At 36.0% G+C, this 16,315-nt stretch overlaps 6 protein-coding genes across 6 annotated transcripts; 2 read left to right on the top strand and 4 right to left on the bottom strand.

Annotated features, from left to right (window-relative positions):
• The first annotated feature begins 204 nt into the window (after positions 1-204).
• On the top strand, positions 205-1,783 carry LOC115631528 (selenide, water dikinase 2). The gene is made up of 4 exons (XM_030528298.1): positions 205-375; positions 444-816; positions 878-1,071; positions 1,188-1,783. The coding sequence occupies exons 1-4, from the start codon at positions 207-209 to the stop codon at positions 1,568-1,570; spliced, it is 1,119 nt and encodes a 372-aa protein (XP_030384158.1). The 5' UTR covers positions 205-206; the 3' UTR covers positions 1,571-1,783.
• Positions 1,784-2,646: 863 nt separating this feature from the next.
• Positions 2,647-7,127, top strand: LOC115631147 (cullin-associated NEDD8-dissociated protein 1). Its single transcript, XM_030527818.1, has 10 exons — positions 2,647-2,688; positions 2,801-2,859; positions 2,917-3,300; positions 3,355-3,644; positions 3,708-3,870; positions 3,928-5,283; positions 5,341-6,321; positions 6,378-6,621; positions 6,680-6,826; positions 6,881-7,127. The coding sequence occupies exons 2-10, from the start codon at positions 2,815-2,817 to the stop codon at positions 7,006-7,008; spliced, it is 3,738 nt and encodes a 1,245-aa protein (XP_030383678.1). The 5' UTR covers positions 2,647-2,688; positions 2,801-2,814; the 3' UTR covers positions 7,009-7,127.
• Positions 7,128-7,135: 8 nt separating this feature from the next.
• LOC115631148 (ATP-dependent Clp protease proteolytic subunit) lies at positions 7,136-8,196 on the bottom strand. Its single transcript, XM_030527819.1, has 3 exons — positions 8,078-8,196; positions 7,586-8,005; positions 7,136-7,514 (listed from the first exon to the last, which is right to left on the bottom strand). The coding sequence occupies exons 1-3, from the start codon at positions 8,117-8,119 to the stop codon at positions 7,215-7,217; spliced, it is 762 nt and encodes a 253-aa protein (XP_030383679.1). The 5' UTR covers positions 8,120-8,196; the 3' UTR covers positions 7,136-7,214.
• A 470-nt stretch (positions 8,197-8,666) lies between these two features.
• Positions 8,667-10,958, bottom strand: LOC115631400 (ionotropic receptor 75a). Its single transcript, XM_030528122.1, has 5 exons — positions 10,871-10,958; positions 10,302-10,792; positions 9,227-10,033; positions 8,875-9,161; positions 8,667-8,823 (listed from the first exon to the last, which is right to left on the bottom strand). The coding sequence occupies exons 1-5, from the start codon at positions 10,956-10,958 to the stop codon at positions 8,667-8,669; spliced, it is 1,830 nt and encodes a 609-aa protein (XP_030383982.1).
• A 438-nt stretch (positions 10,959-11,396) lies between these two features.
• LOC115631684 (ER membrane protein complex subunit 10) lies at positions 11,397-12,911 on the bottom strand. Its single transcript, XM_030528501.1, has 4 exons — positions 12,788-12,911; positions 12,118-12,285; positions 11,612-11,989; positions 11,397-11,556 (listed from the first exon to the last, which is right to left on the bottom strand). The coding sequence occupies exons 1-4, from the start codon at positions 12,845-12,847 to the stop codon at positions 11,485-11,487; spliced, it is 678 nt and encodes a 225-aa protein (XP_030384361.1). The 5' UTR covers positions 12,848-12,911; the 3' UTR covers positions 11,397-11,484.
• A 432-nt stretch (positions 12,912-13,343) lies between these two features.
• Positions 13,344-16,248, bottom strand: LOC115631666 (cyclin-dependent kinase 5 activator 1). Its single transcript, XM_030528478.1, has 5 exons — positions 16,140-16,248; positions 14,424-15,268; positions 14,220-14,357; positions 13,775-13,980; positions 13,344-13,679 (listed from the first exon to the last, which is right to left on the bottom strand). The coding sequence occupies exons 2-5, from the start codon at positions 15,261-15,263 to the stop codon at positions 13,532-13,534; spliced, it is 1,332 nt and encodes a 443-aa protein (XP_030384338.1). The 5' UTR covers positions 15,264-15,268; positions 16,140-16,248; the 3' UTR covers positions 13,344-13,531.
• Positions 16,249-16,315: the final 67 nt, after the last annotated feature.

The following is a 16,315-nucleotide window of genomic DNA, read 5'->3' as shown; positions in this document are numbered from 1 at the left end:
ATTAAAATTTACGTGCCCACCACTGCATTAAAGCAGCACACTGCAAGGAAATTACATTTGAATAATGTTGACTTTAGACATAGTATGGAATACCCTTTCCTGTTTTATTTCAAAAATGTATTGACTGTTATCGATAGCAATTTCGATACTTAATGAGGCCTGATAAATATCGTCAAAAACTTTAAGTTAACCATTAGTCCAAGAAAATGTTTAATCCAGTTGACCACGGGTTAGACCCAGATTTTCGACTTACAAATTTTTCAACTCTAAGAGGATGAGGCTGCAAAATCCCACAGCAGGTACTTGCCAAATACCTGGAGGGAACAGAAATAATTCATACTCAAACAAGCAAAAGCAATGAAGACGATTACATTGGTGAGTGACAATTTCCTAAATTATGTATGCCTATTCAAATTAATTTATTTATATGTTTACATATTTAGGATCCGGATTAGATTGCGCAGTAATCCCCCTGCGTCACAAGGGATACTCTTTAGTTCAGACTGTCGATTTTTTCTACCCGCTTGTCGACGACCTTGACACAATGGGACGCATAGCTCTAGCTAATGTTACGAGTGACATGTATGCTGTCGGAGTAACTGAGATCGACAAACTTGACATGATTATTAGCGCACCAACTGAGTTTACAACCAAGCAACAAAATATTGTCGTACCAATGATCATAAAGGGCTTTCAGAAAGCTGCAGTAGAAGCTGGCTACCACAAAGAACTTTATATTAAGAGCATTACGATCAATCCCTGGTGCATCATAGGAGGAATAGCTACATCTTTTTGCCGCAAAGAGGAGATTATATTGTAAGTGCTATTAATTAGTTGTTAAATATTATAATATGTTCGATTTGATGTCTTTATTTAGACCGTCTTACGGGCGACATGGAGATGTTTTGGTACTTACAAAACCACTTGGCACACAACTAGCTACAAATGCTTATCGTTGGATGATTGAGAAGAATGAGAACTATAAAAAGATTAAGTCATCTTTTTCTGATGATGATATTCAGGAATGTTTTGAAACAGCAGTAAAATCTATGACGTACCTAAATAGAAATGGTAAATGTAAACAATAGACTATAAACCTACACTTCTAAAAAATAATTCAATCCTATAAAAAGTTGTACAATTTTAATTATATATAAACAAGAAAAATTTACTAATTTTCATTTCAGCCGCACTTTTGATGCATAAATATGAGGCTCATGCTGCCACCGATGTTACTGGCTTTGGTTTGTTGGGTCATGCTAAAAACCTGGCCAGCTATCAAAAAGAAACTTGCGTTTTTAAAATACGTAAATTACCAATTATCAAAAATGTTTTGAAGTTTGGAAAGCTCACTGATCAAAGCACAAAATTGTGTGCAGGCACATCGATTGAGACTTCCGGTGGCCTTCTTATTTGCCTTCCTAAAGAAGCTTCTTTAGAGTTCTGTAAAGAATTTCATATGTTAACCAAAGGAAAGCAGCAGGCATTTGTGATCGGTGACCTCGAAGCTTCTGACAAAGCAGATGCATTGCTTTCTAACGACCCCGACTTCATTGATGTAACCCTTTAAAGAAACCCCAACTGTGTATGTGGACCAGCAAAAAATAGACCAAAAGTATTTATAATATAAAGGAGTACGTATTTAGCTTATGATGACTATTTCTAAAAGGCTTCGCGCTTGGGAATATTCTGATGTATTTTTAATAATTGCATCTCTTTTTTTAATACTTGGTATCACGTTTTTAGCTACAAAAAGTAAATAAACTTAACATACACATTCAAATAATTGTAATTCATTAAAATGTAATGTCTTTTTGATGCAATGTTTCAATTATCCCAGACTGCAGATTTAGGTACGAACATTTTTAGGAAATTTACAAGTATGAGGGAATTTTCGCATTTGAAATGTTCAAGATACATTTGGTCGTGGTGGCTAACGCGGCTCTCTGAAATAGGGTGCTACATTTTATTCAATTTTCAGTGATTAAATACCACAAGCTTTTGTATTCGATTAAGATATCGAAAATCGATGCACATTAAAACAAATGGCTTCAAGTATTTAAAAGCGCATCAGTAAAAATAAATACGTATATATGAAACCCAAAATTACCTTTTACATATAAAAGCTTGAATCAGCTTCACGATCGTATGTACATATAAATATGTTTACATTTGCGAGAACTAAAAAACAGGACAAATAAGCGAACGCAAATAAAATTGTATACAAATGTAAAATTTTTTATATAAATTCAAGCAAAAATGTGGGCTAATATAAAACATCGCAAGTCTTACGAAATAATAGTAGTAGTTTCGTATGTAAGCCTTACCCAAAAATCAAAACAATAAACAAAGTGTTTCAAATTGTATTCCTTCGTCTTTGGAAATAATTTGATTCAATTCACAATTCATTTTTAATGTTCTATAGTTCCTTCGTTTCGTAGTTGACGGTCCAACTCTGTTGCGTACATAAATATGTAAATTGACCGTGATAGTATCTAGAAGCTTGTCAGTGTGAACGCTCCCTGTATTATCGATAAAATGTTTCAATGATACATATTTTGTTGTGCTGGTGCTGCCACTTGTAAGGAATAATTTTCTGCCGGTCATAATTTAACAAAGATTTAGTGGACATTATCAAATTCAAGTAGTTAATAAATTGGAAATAACTCATTTTGATCGATATAAGAGGTATTTACCACTATATTGAGTAACACCGTCAAGCACTTGTGCATATAATACCAGGAATTAGGGAGTCGGTTACCAATTGTTACGATTTTGTGCTCATTTTATATACATACAGAGTTTATTTTGATCATGGCGTCTCATCAATACCACCAAATTGCCCATTTGTTGGAAAAGGTAATAATAAACTTAATTTTGTAGACTGCGAATATTGATACTAAGATCAAATTACAGATGACTTCTACGGACAAGGATTTCCGGTTCATGGCTACAAATGATTTGATGACAGAGTTGCAAAAAGATAGCATTATTTTGGACGATGAATCAGAGAAAAAAGTTGTCCGCATGGTGTTAAAACTCCTCGAAGATAAAAACGGCGAAGTTCAGAACTTGGCAGTGAAGTGTTTAGGGCCGCTCGTAAACAAAGTAAAGGAAAACCAAGTGGAGACCATTGTGGATTCCTTATGTGGAAATATGATGTCCAATATGGAACAATTGCGGGATATATCAAGCATCGGTCTAAAAACAGTGATTGCAGAGCTGCCACAGTCATCCAACTCTCTTGCACCCAATGTCTGCCAGCGAATAACTGGCAAATTAAGCAATGCCATTGAGAAGGTAAGGGAATGACTTGCTGGGAAATTTCTTATTGATCTTAACCTTTATTTGTAGGAAGACATTTCGGTTAAACTAGAGTCTCTTGACATTCTGTCGGATCTGTTATCTCGTTTTGGCGAGTTTCTAGTTCCTTTTCATAGCACTATTCTAAAGGCACTGATGCCCCAATTGGCATCGCCGCGACAAGCTGTACGCAAACGCACAATTGTAGGCCTTTCATTTTTACTGATTCAAGCCAATAGTAATGCATACAACGGCGTTATAGATCATTTACTGGAAGGACTGGAAAAACCACCAAATCCCGGTGCGATTCGCACTTACATCCAATGTTTGGCCTCAATTTGGTAAACTGTTTTTTTTTTTTTAAACTGAACAATGAAATTGTTTTAATATGTGATCATATTTAGCCGTCATGCTGGACATCGCCTTTGCAATCATATTGATCGTTCAATGCACCTTCTCAAGCAATATAGTCAACGGGATGACGATGAGTTACGCGAGTATTGCCTACATGCTTGTGAAGCATTTGTATCGCGCTGTCCAGATGCGATAAAACCACACATTCCTATGGTATGTTTTTACATTGCTAAACATTTGCTTTAAATTGATGCATTTTTTTTTAAATAGATTCTAGAGCTTTGTCTTAAATACCTGACATACGATCCAAACTATAACTATGAAGCTGATGAAGTTGAGGCAGGTATTGCCATGGATACTGAAGAAGAAGAATATGTTGACAGTGAAGAGTACAGCGATGATGACGACATGAGTTGGAAAGTACGGCGCGCTGCTGCCAAATGCTTAGAAGTTTTGATTTATAACCGTCACGAACTAATTGAAGATTTTTACCGCAATCTAAGCCCAGCTCTAATAGCGCGTTTTAAAGAGCGTGAAGAAAATGTTAAATCCGATATATTTCATGCGTACGTCGCATTGTTAAAAAATACGCGACCAAATAATGAACTGACTCAAGATCCTGACTCCATGGAACAAATATCAGCACCAACATCATTATTAATTGAACAATTGCCACAAATTATAAAAGCCATACAGCCATTGATGCGTGAAAAGTCGATGAAAACACGGCAGGACTGCTTCCTTTTATTACGGGAGCTTTTAAATTCTTTGCCGGGTGCTTTGGGTCCGCACTTGGATAGCATTGTGCCTGGCATAAGCTATTCTTTAAACGACAAAAACTCGACAAGTAATATGAAGATTGAATCTTTGGGATTTCTATGTTCTTTGCTCCAGGGTCACCAGCCTCATGTATTTCACCGACATATACCTATATTGGTGCCTCTCGTGGTAACATCAGTTTTCGATCCCTTTTATAAAATTTCTACCGAGGCGTTATTGGTACTACAGCAACTGGTCAAAGTAATACGACCATCGGAAATGGAAATTAAATCTGACTTCGATGTAACGCCATTTGTTACTCAAGTTTATTCATGCACACTTCAGAAGTTAAAAGTCACTGATGTTGACCAAGAAGTAAAGGAAAGAGCTATAGCGTGTATGGGCCAAATTATTTCCAACATGGGAGACCTGCTCCAGAGTGAACTCTGCGTATGTCTGCCAATTTTTATGGAGCGTCTTAAAAATGAGGTTACTCGACTAAGCAGCGTAAAAGCACTCACTATGATTGCGGCTTCACATTTGCGAATAGACCTGTCACCAATACTTCATGACGTGCTTCCAACCTTAGGATCTTTCTTACGCAAAAACCACCGAGCACTAAAACTGCATTCTTTGGACCTTATTAATAAAATTGTCATTAACTATTCAAGTAGCATCGAACCAAAGCTTTTGCAGGCGTCAATTGTTGAGGTACCTCCACTTATATCTGATTCGGACTTGCATGTAGCACAATACACATTGATATTATTAAGTACTACTGCCCGAATCCAGCCAGAGGCATTAGTTGGTATTCATGAGCAATTTTTGCCTCCAATACTAACTTTAGTACGTTCCCCTCTGCTTCAGGTATGTATGACTAAATCGAAAAAATGGAATAATATATTTATTTGGTTTTATTTTTAGGGCACCGCGCTTAACTGTACTTTAGACCTGTTTCAATCTTTGGTGCAGACCCAATTGCCTGGCTTGGATTACCATTCTCTTGTTTCTCAGCTAATGGAGCCGGTACTTATGGGTAGTGACTTGTCGACGAAAAACGCAATGGAACGTCAAAATGAACAACTTCATAAGCAGGCATATCATTCTTCAGCCAAATGCATCGCAGCACTAACTCAACAATGTCCACTGGTGGCCACACCATTGGCAACTAAGTTAATAACTGAGATTCAGAATCGCGTAACAAATGACACACAAATAATCTTTTGCCTACTAACAATTGGCGAAATAGGTAGGCACTTCGACCTCAGTGCTATACAGGTTTTGCCGCAGACTATTATTGAATGTTTCGGTGCTACATCTGAGGATGTAAAGGCAGCTGCTTCGTATGCCCTTGGCGCGGTATCTGTGGGCAGCTTACAAACGTATTTGCCTTTAATTTTAAAGGAGATTGAATCACAACCAAAGCGGCAGTATTTGCTGCTCCATTCCTTAAAGGAAGTAATTTCGTCCCTCTCAACCACTCCAAATGGCCTAGCGCTGCTTTTACCGTCAGTACCGTCAATATGGACACAACTTTTTAAACATTGTGAATATTCTGAAGAAGGCTCTCGCAACGTAGTTGCCGAATGCCTCGGTAAATTGGTTCTTGTTAATCCGGAGGGACTACTGCCTGAGCTTCAAAAGGCTCTTCGTTCCGAGAGCGCGACTATGCGTACTATTGTGGTTTCCTCGGTGAAATTTACTATTTCGGACCAGCCGCAACCAATAGACATTCTACTTAAGCAAAGCATTGGAGAGTTTCTTTTTGCACTACGGGACCCGGAACCCTCAGTTCGCCGTGTTGCCTTGGTTGCCTTCAACTCGGCAGTGCACAATAAACCGAGTTTGGTTCGAGAATTGCTCCCCACCCTCTTGCCGTGGTTGTATTCAGAAACAAAGGTTAAGGTTCGTATCGGCTGAATGAAATTTTTGTGTCCCTATTGTTGATTCTTTACTTACAGAGCGAGTTGATTAGAGAGGTCGAGATGGGTCCGTTTAAACACACAGTTGACGATGGTCTTGATATACGCAAAGCTGCCTTTGAGTGCATGTATACGTTACTGGAACAGGGCCTGGAACGCGTCGATATAATGCAGTTCCTTGATCATGTACAAGCTGGTCTATGTGATCATTATGACATCAAAATGTTGACGTACCTGATGACGGCGCGATTGGCCGTTTTGTGTCCTGAAAAAGTTCTATTAAGTATGTTCAACCTCCCACATTAGTTTATAAAGCACTAATTTTAATTTTTCTACTATAGGACTAGATCAGTTCATTCAACAACTGCGTGACACATGCACACACAAAGTTAAGGCTAATTCAGTAAAGCAAGAATACGAGAAGCAAGACGAGTTGAAGCGTTCAGCCCTGCGTGCTGTATCAGCACTTTCCCAAATACCCAAAGCAAGTACGTTCAATAATTTGGACTTTGTAGCCTTCATTTAAACACGTACATTTCCAGACAAGAATCAGCAGCTAGTTGATTTCCTAAAGTCAATTAAGGAAACTCCTGAACTGAGTAAAATCTACGACTACGTTCAAAAGGATTCATTAGCTGGCAGTACAGACATTGATATGGACCAGAGCTAAATGGTTAAAATGTATCTACTTATTCAATTCAAAAATTAATATTAAAATAAAAATGCATTCAAGTAGAGTAAAACTTGAAGCATTAAAATAAAGAAAAAGTCCCTTATTAAAAAAACGTTGGTAAAAATTGGGTTTTTTCTTGTACTTGCGATTAATTTTTTTTTGTTTTTAATTAGAGGCCGAAATGTGTTGAATAGCTATGGTTGTTAAACTGCCTGTTTGGATCGTTTTTTTTCAGAGTCTTCGTCAGGAGAGGACGTTTTCCCCGATCTTACGCCACCGTCTGAAGATGGTCCGGTCTCTGAAACTGTTTCAGGTGGGTGCTCAAGAACATGGTCGATTATACCCAGTATCTTAGCTTCCTCTGGTGTCATAAAGTGGTCTCGCTCCATCCGTTGACACATTTCTTCATAGTTATTTTTAGCATGTTTTACGTATATACTCGTGAGCTGACGCTTAATTTTGATTATTTCTTCTGCATGTATGAGTATGTCTGTAGCTTGACCCTGGAAAAACAAATCAGCGTTTCTTATCATGGAATAAAGTAAGCTAACATATCTCGACGATTTTTACTGACCTGCGCACCTCCCGATGGTTGGTGTATCATAATACGTGCGTTCGGCAATGAGTACCGCATGCCTGGTGCGCCCGCTGCAAGCAGAAGTGATCCCATTGAGCAAGCTTGCCCCACACACCAAGTTGCTATTGGTGGCTTCACATATTGCATTGTATCGTAAATGGCCAGACCAGCAGTTACCACTCCACCAGGTGAGTTGATGTATAAGTGTATCGGTTTGTTGACATTTTCCGACTGCAAAAAAAGCAGCTGAGCTACTACTGTGGAGCTGATGTCGTCAGTAATGTTGCCCATAAGGCAAATTATTCGCTCCTTCAGCAATCTTGAGAATATGTCGTATGCGCGCTCTCCTCGGCCCGTCTGCTCCACCACCATGGGAATTAGATTTATTCCCCGCACGGGATGTTGTCGAGTCACGCACTATAAGCAAATAAATTATTTTTAGTGAATAAAAAGACAATTATGCAATTATGTAAAAATTTGTACACTTACTGATGTATTTCTTAACAAAAGGTTAACTGCGTTTTTCAACATGTCCCTTTTTACAATTTCGCGTAATATGCTAATAAACTCAATCTCGATCAAAATTACGCAAAACAGCTGTTCTTCGAAGCTGAGACGTTCCTACTTTAGGCTCTGACAAGCATAGCTGAAACGGTAGAATAGAAACACTTTACGTGTATGATGACAATATATCATTATGTTGCTTTGTCACTTGGATTCGCAGTGTAGCCAACACACCGGTTTTAAATTTGAAAAAGTTAGCTGCTGATTGTGATTACAGCCATTAACAGCCTGAAAATGGTTAGATAAAGTACTTTGTACTTGAAGCGCAGAGGATCATACGTAATTAGACGTTAAAATTGATGCGTGTTTAAAAAGTCGTTGGTTTATTGATGTGACTGAGTATTATGATATACAAGTATAATATAAGATAAGAATTGTTTTTGAAATTTTTGTATTATATATTTATTGTTCGCCATTTCGTACCGCCAATTTCCACTCCTAGTGTTAAGAGTGATAGTATTAATCCACCTATTACAAAATAGAACAAAAAATAATTTTACAAATAAATATTTTACTATTCTAGAAAATTACCAATTAAAATTACGAACGCACTCATAACTCCTGACAAGCTAACAGGATAGACAGTGTATAAGGACTGGCAAACGGGCTTTTTAATTTGTCTTTGTCGCAGGATTCTCTGAACCAGGCCAGCTTCTCGAGCTGTACACATTCTATTTTAGAGAAATTTTAAATATATGTATAATGATATAAAAAATACTTACGCAATTTTGAAAATTTCTGTATATTGACTATTTTTATGAACAATCCAGTTCATGATTTCCACTTCCATTAGGCCCGATACTTGGCGTAAATCACAAATTTCATTTGCATCAAACAGGTTAGCGATTTTGGGATATGCGTCCACAACCTCGCAGTGAAAAGCGAAACCACCCTTTTTCAGATAAGGTACTGCTTCATCTATGTGACTATAAATTGGTACCTCTTGAGGACCTCTCGATGCAGATAACTTCCTGCTTATTAACCGAGTTACTATGGGATTTTTACTCTCCTGTTAAATTATACAACAATTTTTGAATCCTCTTACCATTCAGCTTAAAACAATAGCATACTTACACGAAATAAAACTTTATAGTAACCTATATCTTCAAACGAAATCTTTAGTGTACTAAGAGTAATTTCATCGACTGAGGCGGGACCTTGTCCGGACGAACTAAGCAATCCTCCAACTACAGACGAAGTGTAATAGTTATACATGACCAAAGAAAATAAAAATATGGTTAATACAATGCATCGCGATGGCAAATTATTATACATCGGATCCATTCCTTGTTGACAAACGGCCCCAAGTGTCTGGAGTATTAGTTCTGAATAATTATGTGGTGATATGTATTTTGAAACGCTCGGCTCATTTTCATTTTCGAAGAACAAATTTTGCGAGTCCATTTTAAGGCTTCTACTTTTAATAACCTTTATAAGAAACCACATGATGACCACAACAATTAGCGTTCCCAGTCCAATATACCACACCTCTTTTCTAAAAGGTGCTAAGAAATTTCCACTTTTACCATCAGTATTTAAATCAGGAGTAAAGCGGTATAAAAATGCGGTTTCGAATTTCCAACTTTGATGTATCGTGTCAAATTCAGCGAACCGATTGATGCGATTAAAAGACCCGGATGCAGCAACATCAGCTTCATTTCGCATGATTATTCCCAAAAGTCCCAAACGAAAGGTCGTGTTTCCCAATCTTCCAGCCCATCCTCTTGAGTTACGAAAACGAACACTGAAGTTAAAACGTTCCTGCAATAGACCTAACAATTCGTAGTGATATTTAATAAACGCGGCCACGCCCGAATCTTTTGATGGTCTAGAAAGTATGGCAGTTATTTGCTCGTTCGTCGTTATATTTTCTTGATCAATCTGCAAGAGATCAGTAATATAAAATCAATGAATTGGTATGTACAAGCTAAAAAAAATAATTTTCGTAATCTTTAAACGGCTCAATTATCAAATATCAAATTTATATCATTTCACTATCGTAATGTTATTGCGTTTCAAAATTTTGTTTGGCAGGCGGCGATTGTTTGTATGAACACTGTTGTTTCCACATTAGTAATATATTTTAAGCACTTTACCCAAACACCTCGCTTCTTGGCACACGTAATTGACATTGAGATTATATACTTACAACACTAGCTCCTCGTAAAGTCAATCCATTAAATTGGTCTCGATTCCTTATGCTTTGCAGCTCAAAAATATTTCGAATTTGCTGCAACTGCTCGCTGTTCCTATCAATTTTTGCAATCAAACGAATCTCCAATTTAGATTTAAGATGACGTCCTTTTGAATGTATGTCCCACAACATATATACACCGTTACTCTCGTTTACAAAAGTAACTTGGGCGTTGGGGCCAATGTAATTTATTTCAGGGGGAAATAAATTATCTATTCTCTGATTTACGCCCCATACCAACCACTGATATGTCTTATTGAAATACCGATCTCTTGTAGCTTTTTCAAGTAGAATGCTCGATTCTTTACAGCTCGTGTTTATTACTATTGAAGAGTGAGCATAGTTGTGTCTTGTCAAAATGAATCGTAAATTAAACGAGCTATTCAGTTGTACTGGGTACACAAATTGATTTTGTGCCATCAACGCACCAGCAATGCTCTGAAGCTCTATAAGAACAGTAAAACGACCAATAGAATTTTGTATGTTGTTCATGTTCAAATAAAAAAAATATAAAAAGGTCTCACCTTTAGCGTTGCAATCAAAAATAATTGCATCATGACTTTTGACTAAGTGTGTTGTAAAATTTATTATTACCGAAGAGTCCATAGTCATATCTATACTTTGCCAATTTAGTACAAAAAATAATCCAAGAAAAGATGTCCAACTATTCATTTTTACTCGTGCTCCGATGTGCATCAATGAATATTTCTAATATTTTGAGCAGTCCAAGGCAGATATTTATATACTATTTCTCAGAATATATAATTGTTGATTGACAGTTTGAATTGCACAAAGTAATCATAGATGATTATTTGTATGAATTTTAATACAATATAGCCGATTTACTGTTATAAGCTCAACATATTAAGTACACACGCCGATTTAAATTATGTCAATTGAAAATAGTTTCTTTTAAGTAAATTTTCATTTTAATGTATATTAATAATAATAAATGGCCTTTATATGTGTTGTGTGAATTTTCGTTACACACTCCCTTTGCCTACAATATTTCAATGCAATAATGTAAGACAGTCAAACAACTCATTTCAATTCGGTTTAGACTGTTTGCAGAAGGCAAAACTTTTATTAATTATAAGTCATTTATAAAATAAATAAAACGAAAAAAAGAAAACAAAATTTATTTCGCTGCATCTTGGTTTGTGGCCCCGGATATGAAAACCAGTAGAACAACTGGTACAATGTACATCCACTGAAAGACAATTCATATAAGTTTTTTGCAATCTTTTTTATCGAAATTTACATACATATTTCGAAAAGAATCCTCTGTTATCGCGTACTTCTCCACGCTCCCTTGCTTCTCGCTCTCGTTCTACTTTTTGTATAAAACCGGCGGTATCTGGCATCGGTGCCAACTCGGAATGCTTGACAAGTACGTCGGTGTTATATTCTTGTCCTTGAATATGTTCTATTATATTAACATCGCATTCGATTGAATCCGATAGAGAGGTATGTGTAACGGAAGAGATAAACCCTGAAGGCCCAACCGAAATCCAAAGTATATCATTGAGTTCCGACTGAAGTAAACTACAGGCTTTGCTAGAGGTCAAAAAAATCTGTTTTTTGCCATTTGGATACATTACAGTGACTTTTAAACGATAGAAGCCATTTTGTCTTGCGAGATCCTAATATACACATGAATGGAAACATTTTATTATTTAAAATAAATATACGTAAAAAGAATTATTTTATGATTTGCTCGACAATGAACAAAAGTTGCAGCTATTTTTTTAGATCCGTAATAAATACATACCGTTAACACATTCAATTCACTTGTTTTTAATTCTATCTGATGCAGACTAGATAAAGCGGAATTCAAACTCGGAATTGTCACATTTCCACGAAAGGAAAAGTGCTCGGGGTCAGAACTTAAGCCATGGTGTAATTCCACATTCGTCCAACTATCTTGCTCCAAGTAACTCTGTTTTATATAAATAAAACAAAAACAAAAATTAATACTTATATTAATATAAAAAGAAAACAAAATAACATGTAAGCGGCACTAGCACATATGGTGCTACCGCAATACCCTGTAATTTAGCCAATTGCAAGGCTTATGGATATGGAAAATATATCAATTGAAAGGTTTTAAATATCGATTTTATTCCGGTGATATAACATTTTTAGAATTTGCCGCACATGCATACGTAAGCGACGGACGGAACCATCCGTCCAGAATGTTAAAGCAATCCAATAACAAATACGGACTAGAAATGTATACATACATATACATATGTATATTGGCTAATCAGGGAGTATTGCCCTTCTGTATTTCCGATTGGAAAATGAGTACAGAAGCTAAATTCACAAAATGCTTGCCTTTTTATAAAAGTAGAGCACGGCACATAATCGAAATTAGCAAAATTGAAACCATGCATATACAGATTATATTTATATACAATACGTTGCATATATGAACGTACCCATCCGCAATTTGCCGCACAAAGCAAAAAACATATAACGATAAAATAGTTATACATCATTAAAAATTTCGTTTATGTGTTATTAATTCTTTTATATCAGTGTGACCGCAGTCTAAAGACATAGAAATACGTATTATATTTTCATTCGGTACAGATGATTTAGGCCGTGGCACACAACACGCATTTTGGAACGATTGGGAAATGAAAAAAGGTTTTATATTCATTTTGTTATCGCATTTCGAGCTGATATTACATCGGACTGCATCGTTATTGATTGATATTTAAAAATGGACATATTTTTTATTAATATGAATCTAAGCCAATGCAATATTGTCGATTTAAGGAATCATTTAGATTCTTCAAACTTAATGGCACATTCTCATTAGCAAAAAGAAAGAAATATCTGGAGACTGAAGAAAAAATAAAACAGGCCACTGAGATGGTTGGCTATGAGAATGCTACGAAAATTCACGTGCAACGTCAAAGAAGTCAACAACCACCTTAGTAACGGAGCCCGGTAATTCAATTTTTTGACTATGTAAAGAAAACACTTATGTTCCATGCATTTATATTCTGTTGCTATTTTATTTGAAATTGAACGACGGTGACAGTAACATTGTGAAACTGTCCGTTGTTTTAAAAACCTTTTTTTTCGAACGTTTTATTTTTTGGGTTGCTTTTATCTGAAAATATCTGCTGTTGTGCAGATAGTGAGAGTCGAACGACGATCTCAGTGCTCTTCTGTCAAGCACCACCACATGACAATCTTCTAGTCGAGCTGGAAAGGAATTGGCCGCAAGACTTTAGCTCTGTAAAGACCTCTGTAAAGAATCCCGGCTCTGCATTTATTTTTAACATTTTGTTGCTTAGCTTGTTCACTATTACAAGGCATCTGAAAACGAGGAAAATTTCACGATAATCATTTTACTGTAACCCACAATTAACATTTTTCATTTAATTAGTTTCATGACGAATAAACTGACTTACCTGTCCCAAAATTTTTCCTTGGAGTCCTCTACTAGAAACGGTTTAAGAGGATAACTTATTTCGTTTCCCATATATGAATAAGAGAGATATAAACAGGTAAGCACAGAAGCTTGCAACTCCGACTCCTTGGTTTCTTCTCCATTTACAAGTTCACGAACTAACATGTACACAAATACAACATTTGCGGGATTGATGAAAGCAACGTCCTTAAAAATAGTTTAATAAAATTAGTCCAAGCTATTTTTAGATTTATTGGAGTAATACATAGAGTTGTACTATCAATATTTTACAGCGCACGTGTCACATCATTCATTTCCATTCACACGGATTATTCATTGATATGACCATAATGACCATCCACAATGTGGGACACAAGTTTAAATAGCATACAAACAACGGACTCTATCCAACCTTTATTTTATCCGTACGTGCATTATTTTTTTACCTGCCATCCTTGTAGTAACAGACTTCTATCGACGGCTCGTAGCCACATCACGGCGTCTCCAGCATCAAAATTTTTTAGCTTTTGACATCGGTAATGCAAAAATAATCCTAAACACTTTAAAAGCTCTGAAGTAGATGCCTTTTAAATGACAGAATTCATAATTAAAGGAAGTGTTTTCATATAATTAGCTTACAGATAACTTACCTGAATAACAGTTTTACGTGGAATCTGATTACTGTTCTTCACTTGTATTATAGAAGGCTGTGTCTGCAGAGGCAATGTCAGAGTAATTGGCTGTTTCTGAATCAATTTATTATGATTGGATATTGATTTTGTGTTATTATCCCTGACAAGATCTTTTGTTGTTGTTGGCTTGTTTTGGGTCCGAGGTGCTGAATAATATGCTTGATCTCGGATTTCTTGAATTTGGTTACAACGATGCGGCTGATGCTCTTCAATATAGTTACAATGTAACTGAATATTTTTATTCTTGTCAGATGTAGCAGTGTAAGAGGTTTCCAATAACTGTGCCTTAAAGTTGGATGTCGTTAAGTTGGCGCATTTATTCTTATTTTCAATTTTCTTTTTATTGTGGGACGATGATAGTTTTTTCCAAGACAGGGCGTTTATAAATAAGGAATGTTTTTTAAGATTTTTCTCAATAGAGCTCTTCTCTGATAGAATTATTGTATTTTCATTATGGGTGTCCAGGTCATTATTAATTGTGTCTTTCGAAGAATGAGTAAGATTGTTAAAGTTGTGCGAGTTCAACTGAGTGGGCATACCAAAATGTATGTTTCCACAAGAAGATTGCTGTATGATTCCATTTTTTGACGTTTGATGGCTCAATGTCTTCTTATTTTCACGATTCTTAACGTTGTTAAGTTGCTCGTATGAAAAGTTGTTCAAATGTGAATCGGTACATCCCACATTATCGTTTATATTTTCGTTTCTAATGTCAGCAGACTTATTGTATTGAAAGTCGTGCTGTGATGAGTATACTGGGTGTCGATCCCGAGGATTGAAGCTAAGGACAGTGCCCATGACGGCTGGAAACAAGTTTATTAATTATAAATAAAAACGCTCATGGGAGAAGAGGGGGGATTTTCCGAACAAAATAAAAGTTCAATTTATTTATAAATGATCTCTTTATAAATTCCTCTAACTTTTTTTTTATTTTTTTACCGAAACCTTCATTATTGCCGAATATTACACACAAGTTTATCATTGCCTACATTTTTATTTTTTATATTCAAAATATTCCCCTCAACATGCATTAGTTTTCGCTTTTAACATTTCTGGTACATGTTTACAGTATGATCTCGTATATAAAACAATTGTTTAGTTTATGTAATAGTTGTGTGTTTGTTTCGTAGTACGAGTACGTTACAGTAAAAAAAAGCATTATTGCTTTACCCGCACTTGGGAGGACCATACAGCTTTCATGCTCTGACTACCAACTCATTCATTCTGTGTTTCCAAAAAGTGATTTTCTACGAAAGGCAGAGTGTAGGATGTGACCACTCAGAGTGGGAGGGTGAGAGTGAATTCCTTTACGTGAGCGTCTGTACGTGTGATTTTTTCTGATTGTGTTAGTTTCACTTACAACCTGGTTTTGTCCTGATTTACAAACAGACTATTGAAAAAATTACTTTCGACACTGTCCCACTTCACACTTCAAGCAAATATGTTGTTTAAAGGCACTAAATATGGATCCAAATTATTTTTTCATTGCCAATTTATACATACTGAATAATAATTAGGACTTATCGCAATAATTGTTCTTACACCAAACTTAATCGTTTGAGATGAAACTAATAAAATGTTTTCTTTGCTCAAAAAATAGCGATAAGCGTATAGGGACTATAAATTCTCACGCACAACTTTACAAATATTAATTTTAATAATGTACAAACTTACAATTTTCATTTGAGAAAATTAGACTTCAGCAATATTCAATTGTTCCTTGCACACGTGAAGAGGTACAGTAAAAGTTAGCCTTCTTGCATAGTTTTTAGTGTACAGTTTGATCAAAACTCCAATTATTCTATTAAGTCGCAAAAATCATTTTTTTTTAATTTATTAAGTTGTCTATT

Source organism: Scaptodrosophila lebanonensis, unplaced genomic scaffold (genome assembly GCF_003285725.1).
Source record: "Scaptodrosophila lebanonensis strain 11010-0011.00,11010-0021.00 unplaced genomic scaffold, SlebRS2 tig00001412-arrow-pilon, whole genome shotgun sequence".
Classification (NCBI taxonomy): domain Eukaryota; kingdom Metazoa; phylum Arthropoda; class Insecta; order Diptera; family Drosophilidae; genus Scaptodrosophila; species Scaptodrosophila lebanonensis.
This window is presented reverse-complemented; position numbering and strand designations above follow the sequence as displayed.